The sequence below is a fragment of the Dromiciops gliroides genome, chromosome 4 (assembly GCF_019393635.1).
Source record: "Dromiciops gliroides isolate mDroGli1 chromosome 4, mDroGli1.pri, whole genome shotgun sequence".
NCBI lineage: Eukaryota > Metazoa > Chordata > Mammalia > Microbiotheria > Microbiotheriidae > Dromiciops > Dromiciops gliroides.
Window position 1 is genome coordinate 314,212,810 of NC_057864.1, and position 24,665 is coordinate 314,237,474.

At 40.0% G+C, this 24,665-nt stretch overlaps 1 protein-coding gene across 5 annotated transcripts in view; it reads left to right on the forward strand.

The window, feature by feature from the left end:
* Nucleotides 1–24,665, forward strand: part of ANKRD6 (ankyrin repeat domain 6) — a 105,580-nt gene that overhangs the window by 75,604 nt on the left and 5,311 nt on the right. For 3 of the 5 annotated variants that reach the window (XM_043999668.1, XM_043999667.1, XM_043999671.1), the window contains 6 exons: nucleotides 318–395; nucleotides 9,749–9,853; nucleotides 11,969–12,103; nucleotides 12,894–13,079; nucleotides 14,394–14,546; nucleotides 15,300–15,413. In XM_043999668.1, coding sequence (XP_043855603.1) covers nucleotides 318–395; nucleotides 9,749–9,853; nucleotides 11,969–12,103; nucleotides 12,894–13,079; nucleotides 14,394–14,546; nucleotides 15,300–15,413 — 771 coding nt within the window. The remainder of the gene's footprint in view (nucleotides 1–317; nucleotides 396–9,748; nucleotides 9,854–11,968; nucleotides 12,104–12,893; nucleotides 13,080–14,393; nucleotides 14,547–15,299; nucleotides 15,414–24,665) is intronic. The other 2 variants (XM_043999670.1, XM_043999669.1) reach the window with 1 other exon arrangement.

Below are 24,665 nucleotides of genomic sequence, written 5' to 3' on the forward strand. Positions count from 1 at the left end.
GGAGTTGTTGAAAATTTGGTAAACTGATGTCTACCCTACAAAGACCTACCTGTGTGCTCATTATCTGTTATGCCTACTTTTGGATAAAATGTTTTTGTTTTGTTTTGTTTTTTTGGTGAGGCAATTGGGGTTAAGTGACTTGCCAGGGTCACACAGCTAGTAAGTGTTAAGTGTCTGAGGCCAGATTTGAACTCAGGTACTCCTGACTCCAGGGCTGGTGCTCTATCCACTGTGCTACCTAGTTGCCCCTAAAATGTTGTATTTTTACATAATTGGTTCCATGTACCCTTACTTCTCTGTGTGATTCCTTCCCTTAGGCTGGTCAGACCCCACTAGAGACAGCCCGGTACCACAATAATCCTGAAGTTGCTCTTCTCCTCACCAAAGCACCACAGGTAGGTTCTAATCCATTTTTAAAATTAATAATTAGTTCTCATTGGCCCCTGTTATATTAATTCTGTTTGGCAGTTCTCAGGTTGCCTATTTTATTCTGGTTAATTACTGGATGCAGAAAAAGCCTTTGACAAAGTACACCACTTATTTTATACTAAAAATCCTGCAAACCCTAGGCATTAAAGGGCGTTTTCTCAACATGATGAAAATGACATCTAAAAACCAAACTCTAGCATTTTAGGTAATAAGGAAATACTTGAAGCTTTCTCAGTAAATACAGGAATAAAATAAGTATACCCCCTTTCTATAGTTTTAAAAGGACAAGAGAAAGAAATTTATGTCATAACATAGACAGAAGGGGGCAAAATATTCCCTATTTGCTGATGATGTGATAGTGTACTTTATTTCTTTGATGATTCTGGGATTCTCTAATTGAGACAATAGCTTTAGTAAAGTAGCAGAACAGAAAGAGAACCCACCAAAATCAAAAGCATTTCTTTATAGTATTGTGGCGCATATTGAAAAAAACCTGTGCCACCCCTCATTCTAAGAATGAGAGATATATGTATAATGGAACCCCCCAAAAAGTTAAAAAAAAACCCACATTCATTTTCATCAGATTCCTGTGTCATGATAAACAGAAACATTACCTATGACCTCAGTTTTTAATTTTCATTTCTCAGAAATATGCCTGATGATCAGCAGTAACTAGCAACTTTAGTAAGTCAAAGATTTTCATTTTTTGCATTCAGAAATTTTAACCACAGAAAGGGGATGGTTCTTACTTGTAGCACTCCAAGGGTTAAGAAATAGGTGAGGGGGGTGGCTAGGTGGTGCAGTGGATAGAGCACTGGCCCTGGATTCAGGAGTACCTGAGTTCAAATCTGGCCTCAGACACTTGATACTTACTAGCTGTGTCACCCTGGGCAAGTCACTTAACCCCCATTGCCCCACAAAAAAAAAAAAGAAAAGAAAAGAAAAAGAAATAGGTGAGGGTATCCATAGAATCACGAGCCACAAGGCTGCCACCTTTTAATCATCTTGCAAGAGAACTCTTAATAGGAGCACACCTTTTGAAGCCTTGTGGTAGGAAATTGATTTCTAGTAGATGTGAATGAACTTTGAAAAGTAAAAAAATCTAAACAAATATGAGGTATTTATGCATTCATCTGTTCATTTGTACTTCCAACAAACATATATTAACAATCTACTGTGTGGGGCAGCTAGGTGGCTCAGTGGATAGAGCACTGGCCCTGGATTCAGGAGGACCTGAGTTCAAATCCGGATTCACACACTTGACACTTAATAGCTGTGTGACCCTGGGCAAATCACTTAACCCTCATTGCCTGACCCAAAAAAAAAAAGTCCGTACCAATAATAGTTAACAACAACAACAAAGAATATTTATGCAGCATTTAAAGATTTTCAAAGCACTTTCCACATATTAACTTATTTAATCCTCACAACAACCCTGCAAAGTAGGAGATATTATTATCCCCATTTTATGGATGAGGAAACTATTAAGATTAAGAGAAGAGTTAAGAAATTTGTCCAGGGTCACACAGCTAGAAAGTGTCTAAGGCAGGATTCAGACTCAGGTCTTCCTAACTTCAAAGCTAGCATTCTGTCCTGTGGAACATTTAGCTTCCTTACTCTGTGACCCTATTTACCACTGATTAGAGGTGATTAAACATGTGCACAAATGAGAATGAACAAATAAGTATACAAGGATGCAGGAGGAATATGAAGTGGTATGAGATCATAGCTGTTATCTGATATTTCAGTGAATAAACTGTTCGCATCTACTCAATAACAGCATCTTGTCTTGCACCCACCTCCACTTTCCATATTGAATTCCCAGGCTCATGTTGCTTTCAAACCTTCATTTTTCTGCAATAGCCCAAATGTAGCCATATTATTGCAAACAATTCTCAGGACTTCAGAGTATCCCTTGGGGAACAGAAACTGTGTGAGTAAAATTTAGCACAAACCCTTTCTCCACATATTCTCTCTCTGCTGCTTCATGAAAAATAGCCTAAGCCAAGGGTCCCTGTGCCATTGGTTAACAATACAAGAGATAATGAATAATAGTAGAAGCAATTCATTTGACACATCATTATAATTTCTAAATGCTGCCTTCATTTCTAAATGAAGGAGCTTTTGAATAGGTATAAAATAATTTTTAGCATGTTCCCCTAGTGATTTAAGTTTGAAAACAATAATTTTATTGTACATTATCCAACAAGGAATTCTTCTGTCACATGTTGAAAAGTAGTTTTAAGGGAATAGTGAAGTGTAATGAAGACAGTATTGAATTCTGGGAGTCAGGAGATCAAGGGCCCAGGCTAAGTTCTCTAATCTTGGGCACATAACCTAATGTCTCTCAGCCTCATCTGTAAATTGCCCAAGCAAAGTTATTTTCACTGGCTATACACGTGTTACAAAGAGTTAATTTCCTGATGATTATTTTTCTTAGGGGACTTATTTACTTGCCTAATAGTCATTTATCAATTTTGATTGACACGATGCAGAAAATACGTCAGAAGGTGGACTTCAAGAGAACTCTTGACTCATGACCAGCTTGAAGTGGCTCCGTGACATGTGGGCTAAGAAAACAAGTTGTTTCTTTACCATAAACTTGCCTTCCCAGCCAAACTAAATTCTACTCTAGAAATACCTTGTGGGATGAATACTTTGCACATAGTAGGTACCTAATAAAGGATTATCACATCAGCAAAGGATATGGTTCGTTTGAATAATAGATCATATTAAGGCAAATCCTTTTAATACTTTTGCATTTTGGGGGCAGCTAGGTGGAGCAGTGGATAGAGCACTGGCCCTGGAGTCAGGAGGACCTGAGTTCAAATCTGGCCTCAGACACTTGACACTTACTAGCTGTGTGGGCAAGTGGGCAAGTGGGCAAGTGGGCAAGTCACTTAACCCTGATTGCTCACACACCAAAAAAAAAGAGAAAAGAAAAAAAGAAAAAAAAAAGAACCAACTGTTACATTGGGGGAACTAGGTGGTGCAGTGGATAAAGCACTGGCTTTGGATTCAAGAGGATCTGAGTTCAAACTTGGTCTCAGACACTTAATACTTACTAGCTATGTGACCCTGGGCAAGTCACTTAACCCCCATTGCCCTGCCAAAAAAAACCCAAAATAAAAAATACTTTTGTATTTGGTTGTTATACAAGGGAAGCCCTTTGTATTGCCTTGGATGCATCACTTTTTGTAAACAATAGAAAAGGACAGTCTGATGTTAAGAAAGTTTAAAGTGCCATTCTGTGCTTTAGTTATTTTTGACATCTTATTCCTAAAAAATAATAATAGTATTTATAAAAGGGCAGCTAGATGGAGCAGTAGATAAAGCACAGGCCCTGGAGTCAGGAGGACCTGAGTTCAAATCCAGATTCAGATACTTGACACTTATTAGCTGTGTGACCCTGGGCAAGTCACTTAACCCTCATTACCCCACAAAACAAAACAAAACAAATCTGGCCTCAGACCCTTATTAGCTGGGTGACCCTGGGCAAATCACTCAACCCTGTTTGCCTTAATTTCTTCCTCTGTACAATGAGCTGGACAAGGAAATGGCAGAGCACTCTAGTATCTTTGCCCAGAAAATTCCAAATGAGGTCATGAAGAGTTGGACACCACTAAACAACATAAAGCTAAGCATTTAGAAAATGCTTAAATGCTTACAAAGTATATTGAGAATGTTATTTCATTTGTTCTACACAATAACCCTATAGAGTAGGTGGATGCCATTAACACCCTCATTTTACAGATAAAGAAACTAAGCTAGAGAGAAATTATATGACTTTCTCAGCTTCACTCAGCTAGCACTCCTGAGGCAGGATTTAAAGTCCAACACACTAGCCTTTGAGATTCCAAGGAGATAATGAAAATAAAGTTTTATTTTCAGACAAACACTATGATCTTCAGCACATTGCCAATTTCTCTGGGCCTTGCTAGCGTCTTCTATAAAATAAGAGTAATGATACCTTAGTGTGTGAATAACTAGGTGATTCTTTGAGGGTCTTTTCCAGCTGTAAGATCTATGGCTGTGTGGTTTCATCTTCCTTTGATGATGAAGTATCTCTAAAGATTGTGGTAGAATAGTATTTTGTCTGCTCATTAAATTGTAAACTCTTACAGGTGAAGTGATCAGATCAGTCCAATCAAAAAGCTGATAGGTATGGTTGAACAAGACTGTCTTACAGGTTGGTTCCTCTGTACCAAGATGGTGAATGAGATTACTAGATGTGCTATGTAAAGGGCTATTAACCTCTAGCTTAATAAGAAAAAGACTTCTTGCCAGTTACTGAATGTTATTTGACATCATATATACTAAAGGGTCTTTTCAGTAGTTATTGTACCTTTTCTGAGTTCTGCTGGAATGCAGCAAAGAGTAAACATCATGTAATTCAGTCATTCAGACAAGGAACAATTATAAAGTGTACACCATGTGCCAGGCACTATACTAAGTGCTAGAGATACAAAAAGGGACAAAAGATACTCCCTACCCTCAAAGAACTAACCACCTAATGGGGGAGACGACAACCAAACAAATATGTATAAACAAGCTAGGAAATAATTAATAGAGGGAAGGCATTAGAATTGAGAGAGGTTGGGGTGCAGCTACATGGTTAGAGCACCAGGTCTGGCGTCAGTAAGACTTCATCTTCATAAATTCAAATTCTTGGATATTTACTAGCTGTGTGACCCTGGGCAAGTCACTTAACCCTGTTTGCTTGAGTCTATAAAATGAACCATAGAAGGAAATGGCAAACCACTCCAGTATCTTTGCCAAGAAAACCCCAAATGCGGTGACAGAGTCAGACATGACTGAAACAACTGAATAACAATAGATATGCCCATGTTTCATCCTGGAAAAAACCCCTCACTTAATCCTTCCATCCCTGCTAACTATTGTCTTGCATCTCTTCTACCCTTTGTAACTCAACTTCTCAAAAAGGCTGCCTACAGGGGCAGCTGGGTGGCGCAGTGGATAGAGCACTGGTCCTGGAGTCAGGAGGACCTGAGTTTAAATGTGACCTCAGATTCTTGACACTTACTAGCTGTGTGACCCTGGGCAAGTCACTTAACCCAAATTGCCTCACAAAAACAAAACAAAACAAGCAAACAAACAAAAAAGGCTGCCCACAATAGGTGTCTCCATTTAAAAAAAAAAAGAGGGGGGGTGGGGTTAGGAAAGGCTTCTCATAAAAGACGAGATTTTAGTTGGGATTTGAAGGAAACCAGGGAAGGCAGGAAACAGAGATTAAGAGGGAGAGCTTTCCAGGCGGGGGTGGGGGCGGGCGAAGCCAGAGGAAATGTCTGCAGCCAAGAGATAGAGTGTCTTCTTCATGGATCAGAAAGGAAGCCATTGTCATTGGATGGAAGAGTACCTATCAAAGAGTAATGTGTTAGAAAGCTGGGAAAATGAAGGGGCTTTAAACACCAACCAAAGAAAGAATTTTTGCATTTGAATCCTAAAGTGATAGGAAGCCACTGTTGTCTGTCATAGTTGGACCTGCACTTTAGGATGGCAGCTGAATGGAGGATGGAGTGGAGAGAGACCTGAGACAGACCCATGAGCAAGCTATTGCAGTGGTCCAAGGGGGAATTAATGAGGGCCTACACCAGGTGACATGCAGTATCAGAAGAGATAAGGGGACATGTTTGAGAGATGTTCCATAGGTGAAATTGCATTGGCAACAAATTGGGTCTGGGGGTTAAGAGATAGGGAGAAGCTGAAAGTGACACCTAGATTGTGACACTGAGGGTCTGAGAGGATTAATTTTTAAAATATGTTTTTTTAGTTTTAATAAAGCTTCCTTACTTGCCTGCCAAAAAAGTAATAATAAAAAGGAAACCATGTCTCCTTCTGCCATGTGAGAGAGAAAGCAGTGCCACAGGAAGCTGCAGGCAGGCAGTACCAACCAGGACCTTGGCGACTGCCCTCGAGAGTAATAGGGATTTTGAGCAGGGGAAGGATTTGGGGAGAGAGATGATGAGTTCAGTTTTGGACATGTTGAGTTTAAGGTGTCTACTACACATCTGAGATATCTGAAAAAATAGTTAAAAATGTGAAACTTGAGGTCATCTTGGAGGGATTAGGTAGATTTAAGAATCATCAGCATAGTGATAATTAAACCCATGGGAGCTGATGAGATGGCCGAGTGAAGCCGAGTAGAAGGCAAAGAGGAGAGGACCCAAGACAGAGCCCTTTGGGACATCCATGGCTAGAGGATGTGACCCAGATGAAGATCCAACAAAGAAAACTTAAGGAGTCGTCATGTAGGAGGAGAAGAGTGGAAAAGAAGAGTTATTGTCAGATAGGTTGGAGGAAAGATTGGTGTCCTGAAAACCTAGAGAGAAGAGAGAATCAAGCAGAAGAAGGTGATCAACAGTGTCAAAGGCTACAGAGAAGAAGAATGAGGTTTGAGAAAGGTCATTGGATTTGGCAATTAAAAGATCACTGACAACTTTGGAGAGAACAGTTTTGGTCTAAGGAGTTAAGAAGAGTGAGGGGAGAGGAAATGAAGGTACCTATTCCAGATGGCCTTCTCAAGGAGTTAGCCAGAAAGGGCAGGTGATAGCAGTGATGGAAGGGGTCAAGTAAGAGACATGGACATGTTTGTAAGCAGTAGAGAAGGAGCCAGTAGACAAGGAGAGATTGCAGAAAAGTGACAGTGGGGTTGACAGAGGAAGCAATCTCTTGGAGGAGATGGTCTAGAATAGGATCACTTGTGCAGGTAGAAGGTTTTGCCTTGGTAAGGAGTAAGGCCACCTCTTCATGTGAGATGGGTCAAGAAGGAGATGGGGCAGAAGGTATCTGAATTATATGAGATGAGAAAGAGGGGAGAAGAGGGAGCTCATGGCAAATGGCCTTATTTTTTTCCATAAAAGAGGAGGCAAGGTCCTTAGCTTAGAAGATAGGGGATGGGAAAAGCATGGGAAGTTTGAGGAGGGATGAAAAGGTTTGGAAAAGTTGTTGGGGAGAATAGGTGTTGCAGAAATTTCCAAGTCTCAGGGTTAGATAAAGAAAAACCAAAGTCTCCAAGCCGAAGAAAATAGGGTTGTTTTTTTTTTGAGAGAGGGCCTATCTCACAGTAAAGCCAGTTTCAGGAGGGGGCAGGACCTTCGCAAAATCCAAGGGTTTTTATATACAACCAGAGCTTAAATTTTTTATACACTACTATTTTTAGACAAACTCCTCCCATTTTACAGACCACCAAAACATATATCTGACATAGAGTTAAAAGAAAAGACAAACTGCTAGGAGTGCTGATTTGTACTGGTAGATAGTCCAACTTTTCTTCTCTTTTCTTTTTTTTTTGAGGGGCAATGTGGGTTAAGTGACTTGCTCAGGGTCACACAACTAGTGAGTATCAAGTATCTGAGGCTACATTTGAACTCAGGTCCTCCTGAATCCAGGGCCAGTGCTTTATCCACTGCACCATTGAGCTGCCCTGATATTCCAACTTTTGATCATGTCTAAATAGACATATCTTCTTTTAACACAGGATTGAAACAAATGTGATATTGACTAAAAAACCCCCAAATTTATATTCTGGTTTCACCATTTTTCTTCTAACACAGCTAATAACAAATGTCAAGGCTAAAACAAATATTGTGTTCATCGGATGACATCTAAAAAAAAATTGTTTTTTAAAGGGGGCAGCTAGGTGGTGCAGTAGATAAAGCACTGGGCCTGTATTCAGGAGGACCTGAGTTCAAATCCAACCTCAGATACTTGATACTTACTAGCTGTGTGACCCTGGGCAAGTCACTTAACCCTCATTGCCCCACCCACCCCCCAAAATAAAAATTACATCTAATAGCACTTTATAAGCATTATTAATATTTGACTTATTTGCTCCATAAAGAATACCTAAGCATGTTAAGTCACAATTTGTAGTTTAGATGCTGATTATTACCACAGTTAAATCACTTATATCTAACGGGTGAGGAAAATCTCACTCACATGGGACAGTGAATAATTATTAGGGAGGTACAGAAGGAATGGCTGACCACAGTGGGAGCCGAGTTGAGGTTGTGCAACATAAATTTGTATTGAACACAGTCAGAAAGGCTGCATGATTTTCTCCACCTTTATTCAGCAGCACCTGTGTAGGAGTGGGCAGAGGATGGTGGGAGTGATCCAAGGCTGAAACTTGATAGCAGACAATTGGCAAGATAAGGGGGCCCAAGAGAGGAAGATAGTATGGAGTTGAACTGGTTAACCAGGGATTCAAGATGAGGAAAAGAGGAGATAGTGACCCCTGCAAAGGAGATACCCTAGGAGAGAACTGAGGGGTCATGGGATTGGAGGTCACAGTGAGGATGGAGTGGAGGATTTGGTAAGGGAAGGAAGGGAGAGGGAAGAAGCCAGTAGATTATGGTCAGATAAAGAGAATGAGGAATTCTTGAATGTGGAGATTTGGTATATTTGTAGCTGATGACAAGATCAAGAGTGTGGCTATCTTTGTATATAGCTGAGGTGGAGGGGAGTGGGTAGGTTATGGGAAGTGAGTACCATTGAGGAACTGACTGGTCAGTTTGTTTAAGGGAGAGTCAGTATGTATGTTGAAGTCCCCTAGAAAAGGGCAAGAGTAGAGTAGGTGAGGAAAAAGGTAAGCCAGGCACCAAACTCAATGAGGAAGGAAGGGGAGTGACCTGGAGGTCTATGGACAACAGCTACCAGGATTTTGATTGGGTGGTAGAAATGGATTGCATGTAGTTGTTCCTTTCCTTTCTTTGGGCCCAGCTTGAAGTTCATTTCCTCTGGTCAGCTTTCCCTTATTATCACATAGTAACCATCCATTATCATGTACCTGTATTAGTTACATGCACCTACCCTATTCGTTTTGTGTTAGGAAGGTAGGTAACATAGTGGTTAAGTGCTGGACTTTGCAATAAGGAAGACCTGAGTTCAAATCCAGTTTCAGACACTTGCTATCTGGGTAAACCTGGACAAATTGCTTAACCTCCCTGAGTCTTACTAGCTGTGTGACCCTCTGTTGCTTGACCTCCCTGAGCCTCAGTTTCCATATCCATAAAATGAGGATGATAATAGTCCATACCTCACAGGGCTGTGGTGGAGATCTAATGAGATAACATGTAAAACTCTCTGCAAACTTTAAAGCACTGTATAATGTTGGCTTTATCTACTGTTAAATATTACAACTGTTTCATTAAATTGTAAACACCTCAAGTGAAGAAACATCATGGTCCTACCCATTTCCAACCTCAGAGCACCTGCTGCCATCCCCTCTTCCCCTGCCCTGCGCCCGCTCCAGTCAGAAGCCATTAGTTCTGATAGTGATATGTTTGCCTCACCTCAGGTCTTGCGCTTCAGTCGTGGGAGAAGCCTACGAAAAAAGAGAGAGAGGCTCAAGGAGGAGAGGCGAGCTCAGTCTGTGCCACGAGATGAGGTGGCCCAGAGCAAGGTGTGTGACATGTGCCCATTGCCCACCTCACAGATGGAGGTTGCACATAGGTCCTGGGCAGCCATTATGATAGGCTTCTGGAAGCCTTTCACTTCTTCCCATCTCTTGTTCAGATGATAGCCGGAGTCTTCCTCCTTTCTTTTGGCTTCATATCCTTTCTATACCAAATTTTCAAATCATCTTCCCCAGTTCTTTGAATATTGCAGCCTCTTGCTTTGTTCCTTTTGCAATCACAGGTGTTAAAAAAAAAAATGAAGTTTTTTTTTCCTTCCCTTGCCGTAGGCTAGATGGATGCCCATAGCTTCTCAGTTATCCAAGGGATACTGGGATACAAGGCCCAGGAATAAGCCTTTTAACACATAATTATGTCAACAACCACTTGCTTCCGTCCCTTTCAAAAGCTTCTCCCTTAATTCCTAGTGTTAAATTTGTAGATGCTTCATTTAATTTATGAACAAGGTTTTAAAATTTCACTTATAAGTGATTCTCATATTTTATTTCTGATTTATGTTTTATTTTATTTATGTCTCAAGCCCATATAGCTTTGGTCCCAGTATTTAGAGATGCCCTATAAATTTGATAAGTCCAGAATTAGACAGAAAATGTCAATTTGACTATTTTCAATGAAGTACTCCTATTCAGAGGGACTATTTAAAAGCCATGTACCTACTATGTTCACTTGATATACCATCAATTGCCAGGTAGCTGTTAATGTTGTTTATGGAGAAAAAAGAAAAGGAGCATGATTTAGTATTTCTCTATATAAGCTCTAAATGGTCCTGCATAGACTGGAAACCTTACCTGTGTTTGCTATTAAGACTCTTGGCTTCCATCATTTAACTGTGGGATGTCTGAATAAAAGTTGGAATATAATTGGTTAGGTGATGGTTGAAATTCAAAAGTCCATATCCTGCTACAGTGCTAAGATGTTAGAACATTATTTGAGGTGTTTTAGATCTCCACAGTTCTGAAAAAGCATTGAGAGAAAATTGTTTTGCTTGACTATATATAATATGCATATATATATATGTTACAATAAATTTTATTTGATTTTTTTCCAACAGGGTGGGAGTTAGGATGGAGGAAAAATAGATTCCTATTTATATTTAATAGAGAGATGTTAGAAAACACTATACAGATATGGAATGTTACATATACACTGTAAAATTAAACCACTGTATTATTAGTGTTACTTAACCATTTTACTTTGTTAAAAGAAACCTTTCATGAAGTATGAGTAATTTGTAAATATATATATAATATAAAAACAAAACACATCAGTAAAACTTTAAAAAAGGGGGGGGGGCAGCTAGGTGGTGCAGTGGATAGAGCACCAGTCCTGGAATTCAGGAGGACCTGAGTTCAAATTCGGCCTCAGAGACTTAACAATTACTAGCTGTGTGACCCTAGGCAAGTCACTTAACCCCAATTGCCTCACCAAAAAAACCCAAAAACAAACAAACAAACAAAAGTCAATTAAAAAAAAAGGTGTGGGGGGGGAACATGTCTAAGAATATAATTTAATGTTTAAAAATTAAAAAAAACATTCAGAGTATTGGTTTGTTTTATTAAAATCAAATAGAAGGAGCAAATATCCAGTCTACAAAGCCCTAAAGTTGTCCTCCTTTCTAGGTATCCTATAGGCCTGAGATTCTCAACCATTGTTTTGTCATGTACTTCTTTTGTCAGTCTGTAGAAGCCTATGAACCCTTTCTCAGAATAATATTTGTATATGTACAAAACAAAATATATAAGATTACAAAGGAAACCACTTATATTGAAATAATTATAAAATATTTTTTAAAAAATCAAGTTCATGAACACCAGTGTAAGAACCCCAGCTGTTGCCAGAAGTATCATCACTCTCCAGGATTCTGATAGGTTCAGAATCAGATAGCACATCAACTTTTTTCTTAAACAAAGACCCTATAAGGGGTCAGTGTGTTACAGTGTAGAGTCAGAGGCCCTGGGTTTGAATTCCAGCTCTGTAACTCTCTAATTGTATGACCTGGACCAATCACTCCATTTCTCTGGGTTCCCCTCATTTCTCATCTATAAAATCAGGGACCCTAAAAGGATCTTTTATAAGTTTCTTTTTCTATCTGTTTCCTGTAGGGAAGTGTCTCAGCAGGAGACACTCCCAGCAGTGAGCAAGCCACCCAGAAAAAAGAAGAGGTCAAAGAAGAATTCTACTCAGCATCTCCAGAGTCCCCGGCAAAGAATAACCGAAAGAAAAAGCTGAAACAAAAGGTAGTGATGACAGCAGTTCCCTTTGAGGGGAGGAGCTAAGAGTAAAGTGGCTAGGCATATGTCTGTGAATATCATTCCACGTTAAACTGAAGGCCCAGCTCCCTTGCCAACAATAGTTTGCAATGAGAATACAGAAATCACAGGATGCTCTTGTAGCCAACATATTTCTTTGGAGTCAAGGTGTTTAGTGGAGAATGCTGCACACTTCTTAGTCTGGAGGGGTGGTAAAACTGAAGATCAAACTTTGAAACAAAGTGGTATAGTTCCTTTATCAAAAAAGTGCACAAGGGGGGCAGCTAGATGGTGCAGTGGATAAAGCACTGGCCCTGAATTCAGGAGGACCTGAGTTCAAATCTGACCTCAGACACTTGACACTTAACTAGCTTTGTGACCCTGGGAAAGTCACTTAACCCTCATTGCCCCGCAAAAATAATAATAATAATAATAAAAGTGCACAAAATATGCCTTTGGCTATCCCTGTTTCAGGGATTCTTCACTTTTTTTATGTGTCTTCTGATAGTCAAGTAAGTGAAAACTATGGACCCCTTCTCAGAATAATGTTTTTAAGTACATAAATACACAAAATTACAAAAGAAACCAATTACATTGCAGTAGTTATTAATTTTTTTGCAAATAAAATAAACTTATAGTATAAAAATGTTTTTGAATGATGATAATATGGATCTCAGGCCCATTGCCCTTTTCCAATCAATGTTGGCATCACTATTGCCAATCTACTTTTGAATGATAATGGTAATTAAAAGGGGCACCATCTCACTCTCTTTTTTAGGTATCTGCATTCTCTGATCCCACCTCACCAGCAGACCAGCAACCTATTCCTGGGCACCAGAAGAACTCACATAATCACCCCAAAAAGAGGAATAAGCATCGTTGCTCATCTCCACCCCCTCCTCATGAGTTCAGAGCCTATCAGCTGTATACCTTATACCGTGGAAAAGATGGAAAAGTTATGCAGGTGACTCAAGCCCCTCATTGAGGATAATTACAACAAGGCTGTCTATGTAAAATGAAATTGGGTATAGGAGATGGAGGGGTGGTGTGGAGAAACTCATTTAGTCATATAGTAGAATTGAAAAATATCTCCAAGCCTTCACTACAGTATTAATCTTCTCTTTGTCAGGCCAAAGTACCCCAAGTGTTCACAGGTCACTGATTGAAAATTATTTTATACCAAGGTAAATGTAGGGCTGTTGTTATGAGGATCAAATGAGTTAAATATATGTAATGTACTTGGCAAACTTTAAAGGGCTATAGAAATGACATTATTATGGTTATAAAGGTACCAGGTAATGCTCAAATGGGCACTTCAAGGCTAGCATAGAATGGAACACACTACCAAATTGCTCCAGCTGGTGAGGCTCCCAAGCAGTCCCAGAGACAGTAGAAAGATAACCAATATGTTTCAGTGAGAAGAACCCCAGGCTTAGAATCAAGAGGAACCTGGATTTGAATCCCACCTTACTATCTGGATGCCAGGGGGGCAAGTCCTTTAAATTTCCTAATCCTCAGTTTCTTCATCTCTAATGTGGGGATAATAACAGCTATGCGCCCTACTTCCCAGGGTGGTTGTAAAGATCCAGTGAGATAGTAAGTGTAGGGTACTTGGCAAAACTTAAAGAGCTGTATAGAAGGGTCAACTTTTGTTATTATCACAACAGAGAAGAGTAACAACAAAAATACTTCATATTCCTTGTAAGTCAAATATTACATTGATAGCAAAGCCTTTTTTTTGGTTAGTTGACATTAAAGTTGACATTGAAAAAAGTAAAATATACTAGTAACACTTTTTTGGGGGGGGTGGGGCAATGAGGGTTAAGTGACTTGTCCAGGGTCACAGAGCCAGTTAAGTGTCAAGTGTCTGAGGTCGGATTTGAACTCAGGTCCTCCTGAATCCAGGGTTGGTGCTTTATCCTCTGCGCCATCTAGCTGCCCCACTAGTGACACTTTTGATGAATTAAATTGCCTGAACAACATACACATGTATGAATAAAATACAAAGTGATTTCATGTATATTCATGCCTAGTAAAGGACTTGTGTATGTATATCCCAAGTCCTTATTTTTCAGAATAAAAGAGAACTACATATGCCCCTTACATTTTAGCCTTAGCTACAGAATTTGAACTTGTCTGGGCCTTTGAGATGGAATCTGTTAGCCCAGAGCATTTTGAGTTGTTACCAAAGAAGAAATAAAATAAAGTTTTGCTAATTGGATCTATGTTAATGATTTTTCTGTTAATACTCCTAATCAAGAGTTTATTTTTTCCCCAGGCACCAATAAATGGATGTCGTTGTGAACCATTGATTAATAAATTGGAGAATCAGCTGGAGGCAACAGTTGAGGAGATAAAAGCAGAGTTTGGGACTGTGCAGGATAAGATGAACACAAAACTGGGGCAGATGGAGAATAAGACCCAACATCAAGTAAGGAAATGAATCAGGTCAATAATATGGACAAGTACTTCTAATAAAAAACTAAAATCTGAACAGAACCTAAAGATTCAGTTTTTCTTTTTCCTCTGCAAACACCCCAAGGAGAAATTTCATCTTTGAGAACAACCCTTGTAAGGAAAATGATATGTTCTGTGAATTGGAATTTTAGAAAATGGTATTTTTTAAAGATCTCTTTTTCTTGGGCTTCTAATGTCTCTCGTCTACCCAAGAGAATCTACTTTATTCTTTATCAATCAATCAATCAATCGGCATTTATTAAGACCCACGCCAGGCCCTGAGCCTCTCAGCTTATGGAATGTTGGGATCCCTACTGGAAAATGGAAGTTCATTGTTAAGCATTCCTGAGAGAACATGGAAAAGAACACTAGACTAAAAGCAAGGATACCTGGGTTGAAATTTTATATATATATTATTACATTATAATATTACATATATATGTATACATACATATATACACACACACACATACACATATACATATTGGCCAGTAGTGGATACACCCAGAAGTTCTCTTGCCTTGTGAATCCCATGAAAACAAAACAAAAATAGACCAAAACAAAGTGGGCAGGGTATACCAAACTCCTTTTTAAGACCCCCATCTGATTGTTATTAGGTCTGCCCTGATTGGTTTTAGTTTTTGTGGGTATGTGGGCTGGTGTCTCTCTTCCCATATGCCTCACATCACTGTCCTTAATGATGGACTCTTTTTGCATCAAATCCTAGCTACGAATTCTGGATAAGCTGATGGCTGAGCGACTATCAGCAGAGAGATCAGAGTGTCTGAACCGTCTGCAGCAACACACTGAGCTGGAGAAGCATGAGGGAGAAAAAAGACAGGTAAACACCAAGGGAGTCAATCTTTTTATGGCTCAAAAACCATATGTGTTAACACTTTTTCAAATCTACCATACATCATCAGCCAAGGAGCTTGAAACTGTTGTGTTACATAGCATTTGATCTCTGTAATGCTGAAGTATATTTCAACATCAGTTCTGGTTTTTTGCTTTTTTGAACTTTCCTCAGACATTGGTGGTGTTATTTCTGCCCTAAAGTAGAGCCCATAATTGAAAGCTACTAGAGGTTTTGCTTTGGTCAATCAGTAAGGATTGATGTTTTAAGTACTTTCTATGTGCCAGGCACTGGCTAATTGTTTGAAATACAAAGAAAGACAAAAATATGGTCCTTGCCCTGAAGGAACTCCCATTGTAGTCAGGGACACAACATATAAACAACTAAATACATACAAGAGTATAGAGGGGAGGTCATATCTGAGGGAAAGCACTAGTGAGACTTGTATGAACTGATGTATAGTGAAGTGAGCAGAACCAAGAGAACATTGTGCACAGAGACAGCAATATTGTTTGAGGAAGAACTGTGAATGACTTAACTATTCTCAGCAATACAATGATCCAAGACAATCCCAGAGGACTATTGATGAAACATACTGTCTACCTCCAAAGAAAGAACTGATATTGATTGTGTTTTGTTTTTTTTTTAATAAAGTATTTTATTTTTTTCCAGTTACATGTAAAGATAGTTCTCAACTTTTGTTTATACAAGCTTTCCAATTTCAGATTTTTCTCCCTCCCTCCCCCCTCCCCTAGACAGCAGGTAATCCGATATAGGTTTTATATATATATATATATATATATATATATATATATATATATATAATAACAACATTAAACATATTTCTGCATTAGTCATGTTATAAGAGAAAAATCAGAGCAATGAGGAAAAACCTCAAGATAGAAAAACAACAGCACCAAAACCAACAGAAATAGTATGGTTCATTCAGCATGTATACTCCACAGTTCTTTTTTTTCCCCTGGATTTGGAGATCTTCTTCCATCATGAGTCCCCTGGAACTCTTCTGTACCATTGCATTGGTGAGAAGAATATAGTCCATCACAGTATATCAACACACAATGTTGATGATACTGTGTACAATGTTCTTCTGATTCTGCTCATCTCACTCATCATCAGCCCACGCAAGACCCTCCAGGTTTCTCTGAACTCCTCCTGCTCATTGTTTCTTTTTTTTTTTCAGCAACAAACATTTATTTTATTTTCCAGTTACATGTAAGAGTAGTTTTCAACATTCATTTTCATAAGATTTCATAAGATTTCGAGTTCCAAATTTTTCTCTTTTTCATGATTACTATTGTTAACTGTTTCCCTTCCATCCTATTCCCTTCCCCATGATATTTATTCTATTGTCCATCTTCTTTCACTCTTCAAAAGGGATTTGCTTCTGTCTGTCCCCTCCCGACTCTGCCCTTCCTTCTTTTGCCCCTCTCTCTTTATCCCCTTCCCCTCCTATTTTCCTGCAGGGTTAGAGAGATTACTCCACCCATTTGAGAGTGTACATTATTCCCTCCTTGAGCCAATTCTGATGAGTGCTAGGTTCATTTACTGCTCAGATTAAACATACTACACCCAGTTGGGTATGTCTGTTAGTCCCTCCTTGAGGCAGCTCTGATGAGTTTAAGGTCTTTGAGCCTTTTCTGATGAGTGTAAAATTCATTTACTGCCCTGCTCCTCTCCCATCTCTTCCCCCACTCCATAAGCCTTTTCCTGTTACTTTCATGTAGGATTTCACTTCTGCCCTTCCCCCTCCCCCAGTGCATTCCCTTCACCCCTCAATTTAACCCTAAAGATGTCATCACCTAGCTAAGTGACACAATGGACAAAGCATCACCCCTGGACCCAGGGGGATCCCAGCCAAAACCCGGCCTCAGACACAAGACAGTCACCCACTGTATGACCCCAGGTATGTCCCCCAGCTCCAATGTTTTATGGTTCTCTAGGGTTTTGTGTTTCAAAGTCAAATTTGCCATTCAGTTCAGGTCTTTTCATCACAAATATCTGAAAGTCTTCTTTTTCATTAAAGTCCCATTTTTTCTGCTGAAGGATAATGTTGAGTTTTGCTGGGTAGGTGATTCTTGGTTATAGTCCCATTTCCTTTGCCCTTTGGAATATCATATTCCATGCCCTCCGGTCCTTTAATGTAGAAGCTGCTAGATCTTGTGCTATCCTGACTGGGGCTCCACAGTACTTGAATTCTTTCTTTTTGGCAGCTTGCAATATTTTCTCCTTGACCTGAGAGCTCTGGAATTTGGCCATAATATTCCTAGGAGTTTTCCTTTTGGGATCTCTTTCTGGAGGTGATTGGTAGATTCTTTCAATTTCTATTTTAGCTTCTTCTTCTAGAATTTCAGGGCAATTTTCCCTGAGAATGTCTTGGAGGATGGTGTCTAAGCTCTTTCCTTGATTATGGTTTTCAGGTAGACCAATAATTTTCAAATTATCTCTCCTGGACCTATTTTCCAGGTCAGCAGTTTTTCCCAGAAGATATTTCACATTGCCCTCTATTTTTTTTATTCATTTGGATTTGCTTTATTGTGTCTTGGTTTCTCATAAAGTCACTGGCTTCCATTTGTTCAATCCTAATTCTTAGGCAATTATTTTCATCAGAGAGCTTTTGTACCTCCTTTTCCATTCGGCCAATTTGACTTTTCAAGCTGTTGACTTTTTTCTCATGTCTTTCCTGCATCCCCCTCATTTCTCTTTCAATTTTTTCCTCTACTTCTCTAACTTTATCTTCAAAGTCCTTTTTGAGCACCTCTATGGCCTGAGACCAATTCATAGTTTTCTTGGAAGCTTTAGATATAGGGACCCTGATGTTGACATCTTCCTCTGAGGGTGCCCCTTGGTCTTCCTTGTTACTGAAGAAACTTTCTATGGTCCTCACCTTTCTCTGTCAGCTCATCTTGCCTTTCTTTTTTTTTTTTTTTTTTTTTAGTGAGGCAGTTGGGGTTAAGTGACTTGCCCAGGGCCACACAGCTAGTAAGTGTTAAGTGTCTGAGGCCGGATTTGAACTCAGGTACTCCTGACTCCAGGGCCGGTGCTCTATCCACTGCACCACCTAGCTGCCCCTTGCCTTTCTTTTACTAGACTTTTAGCTCCTTAAAGTAGGGCACTGTTTCTAGGCTGCAGTATCCCAAGCTTAAGAAGTCCCAGGTGGTATGATTTAAGGAGAATCAGGTTCTTCACTCACCAGGCCTATTCCCTGGTCTTTAGATGACCCCAGACCAACTTGCTAATCAACCAGCTTTGTGTGTTGTGGTTGTTAGCTCCGATGAGCCTGTGCCCCTCCCCCACCTGGGCCACTGCTACTCGAGCCTCTCTCCTGGTTCTCAGCAGGGGTGTAAAATCCAAGTTCTGCCTTAGCACCAGCATAGACCCCTGTAGTCTCCCCCCTGCCCAGAGCTCAGCCCACTCACCAGACTGTGAGCTTAGTTCCAGACAACACTGGTGCTTCAGCTGATTCAGAGGCTCTGGGGGTCTGCTTTTCTGGTGAGGCCTTCCTGGGACTGGATCTGTATCAGGGTGACTGTGGGGTTGGGCTCGACTCCTGTATCAGCACAGCAGCTCCCTCCTTCTGACCTTCCAAGCCGTTCTTGGTTAGAAGATGATTTCAGCACATTCTTCTGTGAGTTTTGCTGCTCCGGGCATTTTCCTATGGTGTTATTTGGAGCAATCATGTCATGAGTTCGGGAGCTCACTGCCTTTCCTCTGCCATCTTGGCTCTGCCCTGGAAGTCCTCCTGATATTGATTGAACACAGACTGAAGCATGCTATTTTTTATTATTTTTCTTTCATTTGTTTCTTTTATTCAAGTTTTCTTATACAAAAGGACACATTGCACATGTATAACCCACATCTAATTGCTTGCCACCTATGTCAGTGGGGAGGGGAGGGAGGGAAGGAGGGATAAAAATTGGAACCCAAAACTATAAATAAAAATGTTTGGTTTGTTGGTTTGTTTGGTGAGGCAATTGGAGTTAAGTGACTTGCCCAGGGTCACACAGCTAGTAAGTGTCAAGGGTCTGAGGTCAGATTTGAACTCAGGTCCTCCTGAATCCAGGTCCGGTGCTTTAATCCATTGCACTACCTAGCTGCCCCTAAAAATGTTTTGTTTTTTTTTTAAAGTGCTAGTGAGAGAGAGGAGGGGAAGAGTTGTGGCTACTTGCTGAACATGGGAATTGAACTGAGTTTTGAAGGTAGCTAGAAGGCAAAGGCAAGGAGGAAGACTATGGGGTTTCTAAAGTGAAAAAGGACATGTCAGAAAATGGAACGTGATGTGCAACGAACAGCAAAATAACCATCTTTGCTGGATCACATAATATGTGGAAGGGGGTAAAATATAAGAAGATTAGAAAAGAAAGAAGGGACTGAGTCATGAAGGGGTTTAAGAGCTAAATATGACTTTACATTCATAATGGAGGTAATAGGGTGTCACTGGAGTTTAATAAGTAGGGAAGTCGTACGTTCAGATTTTAGGAAGATGGCTTTGGTGGGTGAGCAGAAGATGGAATGGGGAGAGACTGGAGGTAAAAAGACCAACAAGGATACTGAAGCAAGCAAGGCCAAGACCAAGGTGGTAGTCACATATGAAGGTGTTGTGAAGGTAAAAACAATGTCTTAACGATGGATTGGATGAAATGAGGCAACAAGGATGATGCTAAGGTTGTATGCCCAGGGTGCTGATTATCTGCTGTCTAGGGGATGGGGGGAGGGAGAGGAGGGAGGGAGAAAAATTTGAAATTGGAAATCTTATAAAAACAAATGTTGAAAAGTATCTCTACATGTAACTGGAAAATAATAAAATATTTTTATTTAAAAAAAAAGATGGGGGTGCAGCTAGGTGGCACAGTGGATAAAGCACCGGCCCTGGATTCAGGAGGACCTGAGTTCAAAATTGGCCTCAGACACTTGACACTTACTAGCTGTGTGACCTTGGGTAAGTCACTTAACCCTCATTGCCCAACCAAAAAAAATAAAGATGTCTACAGGACATCTAGTTCACGGTGCCCAATAGACATTTGGAGATATAAGGCTAGAGCTCAGGAGAAAGGTTGGGGCTGGATAAACAGATCTGACAATCATCTGCATAGAGATTTTCATTGAATCCATGGAAGCCAAGGAAATCACCAGAGGCAGAGACTAGAAGAGAACCCAGGCCAGAACTATAGAGGATACTCACAATTAGTGGGTATGACCTACAGAAAGATCCAGCAAAGGAGAAGAACCAGGAGAGAACAGTGTCAAAAAACCTAGGGAGGAGCAGGGATGATAGAAAATGTAAATATCTGCACTGAGGTTAACTAAACTGAGAATTTAGAAAAGGCCGATAGATATTCAATGACTTTGGAGACTTTGGAGGAAGTAATTTCAATTGAATGAGGTCCGAATCTAAACTGCAATGGGTTTACAAGAGAGTGAAGAACTGGCCTTATTAACTATAGATAGCTTTCTCAAAGAGTTTAGCCACAAAATGGGTGGAAAGATAAAGTGATAACTGGTGGGATAAAGTGAGAGTTTTTTATGATGGGGTAGACATGGGCATGGTTTTTAGCAGCAAAGAAGCAACCAATAGATAAGAAAATATTCAAGATAAGTAAGAGAACTGAGATGGCAGAAGGAGTCAATTTCCTGCAGAAGATGGGATGAAATAAGATGAAGGAAGGGGTTGGCAAGGAGAAGGGCTATCTCTTCATGTGAAATAGGGGTGAAGAAGATAGTAGGAGAAGACATCTGAGGGATGTGAAATTAGAGGGAAGGGGGGGGCAGCTAGGTGGTGCGGTAGTTAGAGCACCGGCTCTGGATTCAGGAAGACCTAAGTTCAAATCTGACCTCAGACTCTTGACACTTACTAGCTGTATGACCCTTGGCAAGTCACAACCCTCATTGCCCCACGCCAAAAAAAAAAAAAAAAATTAGAGGGAAGGAAGTAAGGAGAGATCTCAGTGAATGGCTTCAATTTTTTCAATGAAGTATGAGGCAGGAACTTCGGCTAAGACTGTCCGGGGTAGAGGTGCCATAAGAGAATTGAAAAAGACTTTGGAAGATTTATATAGTTTTATACCATATATCTTTTTTTGTGTGTTTTTGGTTTTAGTTTTTTGGGCAGGGCAATGAGGGTTAAGTGACTTGCCCAGGGTCACACAACTAGTAAGAGTTAAGTGTCTGAGGTTGGATTTGAACTCAGGTCCTCGTGAATCCAGGGCTGGTGCTTCAATCCACTGTGCCACCTAGCTGCCCCCTATACTATATATCATTAGACAAGTCATTTCTTATTGAGATTTTGTAGCTAGTTTTCCCTCCTGACTTTTCTCCTGTTTACAATCCCAAAGTTGCAGCCAGGCAGGGCTGAAAACTTCATAGTCTACAAAGACATTCCATGTTTTCCCTTCTCTGTGCCTTTATTAAAGATCCCCAACACCCCCTATTATCTCTGCCTATCTAACCCACTATAGATTTTTTGAGATATTTAATATTTTAATTGTTCCCAATTACATGTAAAAACCATTTTTAACATTAATTTTTAAAAATTTGAGTTTCAAATTCTCTCTCCCTCCCCTCCCCACTCCTTGAGAAGGCAAGCAATTTGATATAGGTTATACATGTGCAGTCATACGAAACATTTTCATATTAGTCATGTTGTAAAATAAAACAAACAAAAAATAAAGCTTTTTGTTTCAATCTGCATTCATATTCCATCAGTTATTTCTCTTGAGGTGGATGTCATTTTTCATCATGAGTCCTTTGGAATTATCTTGTATTGTTGTGTTGCTGAGAATAGTTAAGTCATTCACAGTTGATCATCATACGATATTGCTATTACTGTGTATAATGTTCTCCTGGTTCTGCTAATTTCACTTTGCAAATCCTTTTCCTTTTTGTTTTTTTAAATATCCTTGACATACAGACTTACTCTATTATACATTTTAAAATGATTTAATATTTATTCCACTTCTGTCCATGGATCCTTCTTTGATTTCACCCCTCAGCACCCTCCAACCCCTCCCCCAAATCCACCTATAAATAGCATCAAATGATGATAGTTGTGAAGGAATCCTAGAGACAATTTGGACCAAACCACACCCCTATTTTGCCGATGAGGAATCACCAAAAGGGGAAGTGATTTCCCTAAGGTCACAGAGCAATGGAATAGTAGATCTTCTAAACCCAAATCCACTACTTTTTAAGGTGAGGATGGCTAAATAGAATAAGTTCTTTTTTTTTTTTTTTTTGGTGAGGCAACTGGGGTTAAGTGACTTGCCCAGGGTCACACAGCTAGTAAGTGTCAAGTGCCTGAGGTTGGATTTGAACTCAAGTCCTCCTGAATCCAGGATGGGTGCTCTATTTACTGTGCCACCTAGCTGCCCCTAGAATAAATTCTTGGTAATAATCTAATGAGATAAAATATAATAGGGATGAATGCAGAATATTGTACTTGAATTTTTAAAAAATGCACAAATATTTGAGATTCAATATAAGTCAATAACATGCTATGGAAGCCAAGAAGGCCAATGCAGTCTTGGGCTCTCTCTAGTTTATCAGTATCCTTCTTAAGCCATAACACCTAGAACTGGATAGATCACTCCAGATGAGGTCTGGCCAGGGTAGCCAATGGTTATAGAACTATCACCTCCCTCTTCCTGCAAGCTATGCCACTCTTTAGGTAGTCCAAGATTGTATTCAATGTTTTACTGCCATGTCCACTGCTGAATCACTGGGCTTGTAGTCCCACACCCCTCTGCCCTTACCAGACCACAAATACAGTATTGTGTTCCATTCTGAATGCCACTTTGGAGGAAAGATATTGCAAAGCTAGAGGGTGTCCAGAAGAAAAAAACAAGGACGGTGAAGGGCATGGAGGTCATTTCCTATAAAGATTGGTTAAAGAACTGGCATGTTTAGTCTGGAGAGGAGTTAAAGGAGACAGTCTAGCAGTCTTCACTTTCTCTGACAGGCTGAGTAGAATGTCTGTTTTTGTTCTTTTTGGCCTTCTTAGCTTGTTCTTATTCAGTCGTGTCCGACTTTTCATGTCCCATGGGGTTTTCTTGGCAAGGATACTAGAGTGGTTTGCCATTTCCTTCTCCTTTCCAGCTCCATTCAGCTCATTTTATAGATGAGAAAACTGAGGTGAACAGAATTAAGTGACTTGTCGAGGGTCACATAGCTAATTAGTGTCTGAGGCCAGATTTGAACTCAAATCTTCCCAACTCCAAGCCCAGTGTTCTATCCACTCTACCACCTGGCTTACTTCCTTGTACTACCTCTCTGCTCCTAATAGCTACCATTTTCTTAATCCATTCTTAAGCAGGTACTGATGTAGGCAGATTAGACCAATTGACCTTTTTGGCCCTTCCCCTTCAGTGAGAAAGAGACACAAAGATAAGTAAGAGGGGGCAGCTAGGTGGCACAGTAGATAAAGCACCGGCCCTGGATTCAGGAGGACCTGAGTTCAAATCCAGCCTCAGACACTTGACACTTACTAGCTGTGTGACTCTGGGCAAGTCACTTAACCCTCATTGCCCTGTCCCCCTCCCAAAAAAATGTATAGCTGAATGTATTGTGATTTCTGAAATATTTTGTATTGTTAATTGAATAAAGTGAATATATCTTTCCTACTTCAAGGCATTCCCCTACCCCAACCCCAAGGGCAGAGACTCCATTTTGTCTTATCCTAACAAAGTTTAGCCAGTACCTTACACATGTAAAGCCTTCCATAAATATCTGGTGAATAAATATATGCTTTTGCGCTAAATCAGTAACAACCTGAGAAGTTTATGTGGTGCCCGGGATAGGGAGAAGACAGGAACACTTGGGTTCAAATCCTACCTCTGACCCTGGGCAAGTCCCTTAACCTCTCACGGCTGTAGGCAACTCTTGTAAGACTACTAAAATCAGAGAAGATAATCACCTCCATTGGTGGAGGGAGTTTCCTTACCTGGGAGTCCCCTGTGAAATCATAGGCCCATGACTTATTCTAGTAACAACCAAAAGACAGGAGTGTACAATATTTATATGGTATTTTACAATTACAAAGCCTGTATGTGTATTATCTAATTTGATCCCCAAATTATTACTTTGGGGTATTGTGTCATTAGCCCCATTTTATGGATTTACCTAATTTTTAGGTCCCATGTGTTTTACACTGTGCCACAAAAAGCTGATACATTTATTGACTGTCTTTATGGGTTAGCTCATGTAGTAAGGAAGAGGATGGGGTGGCAA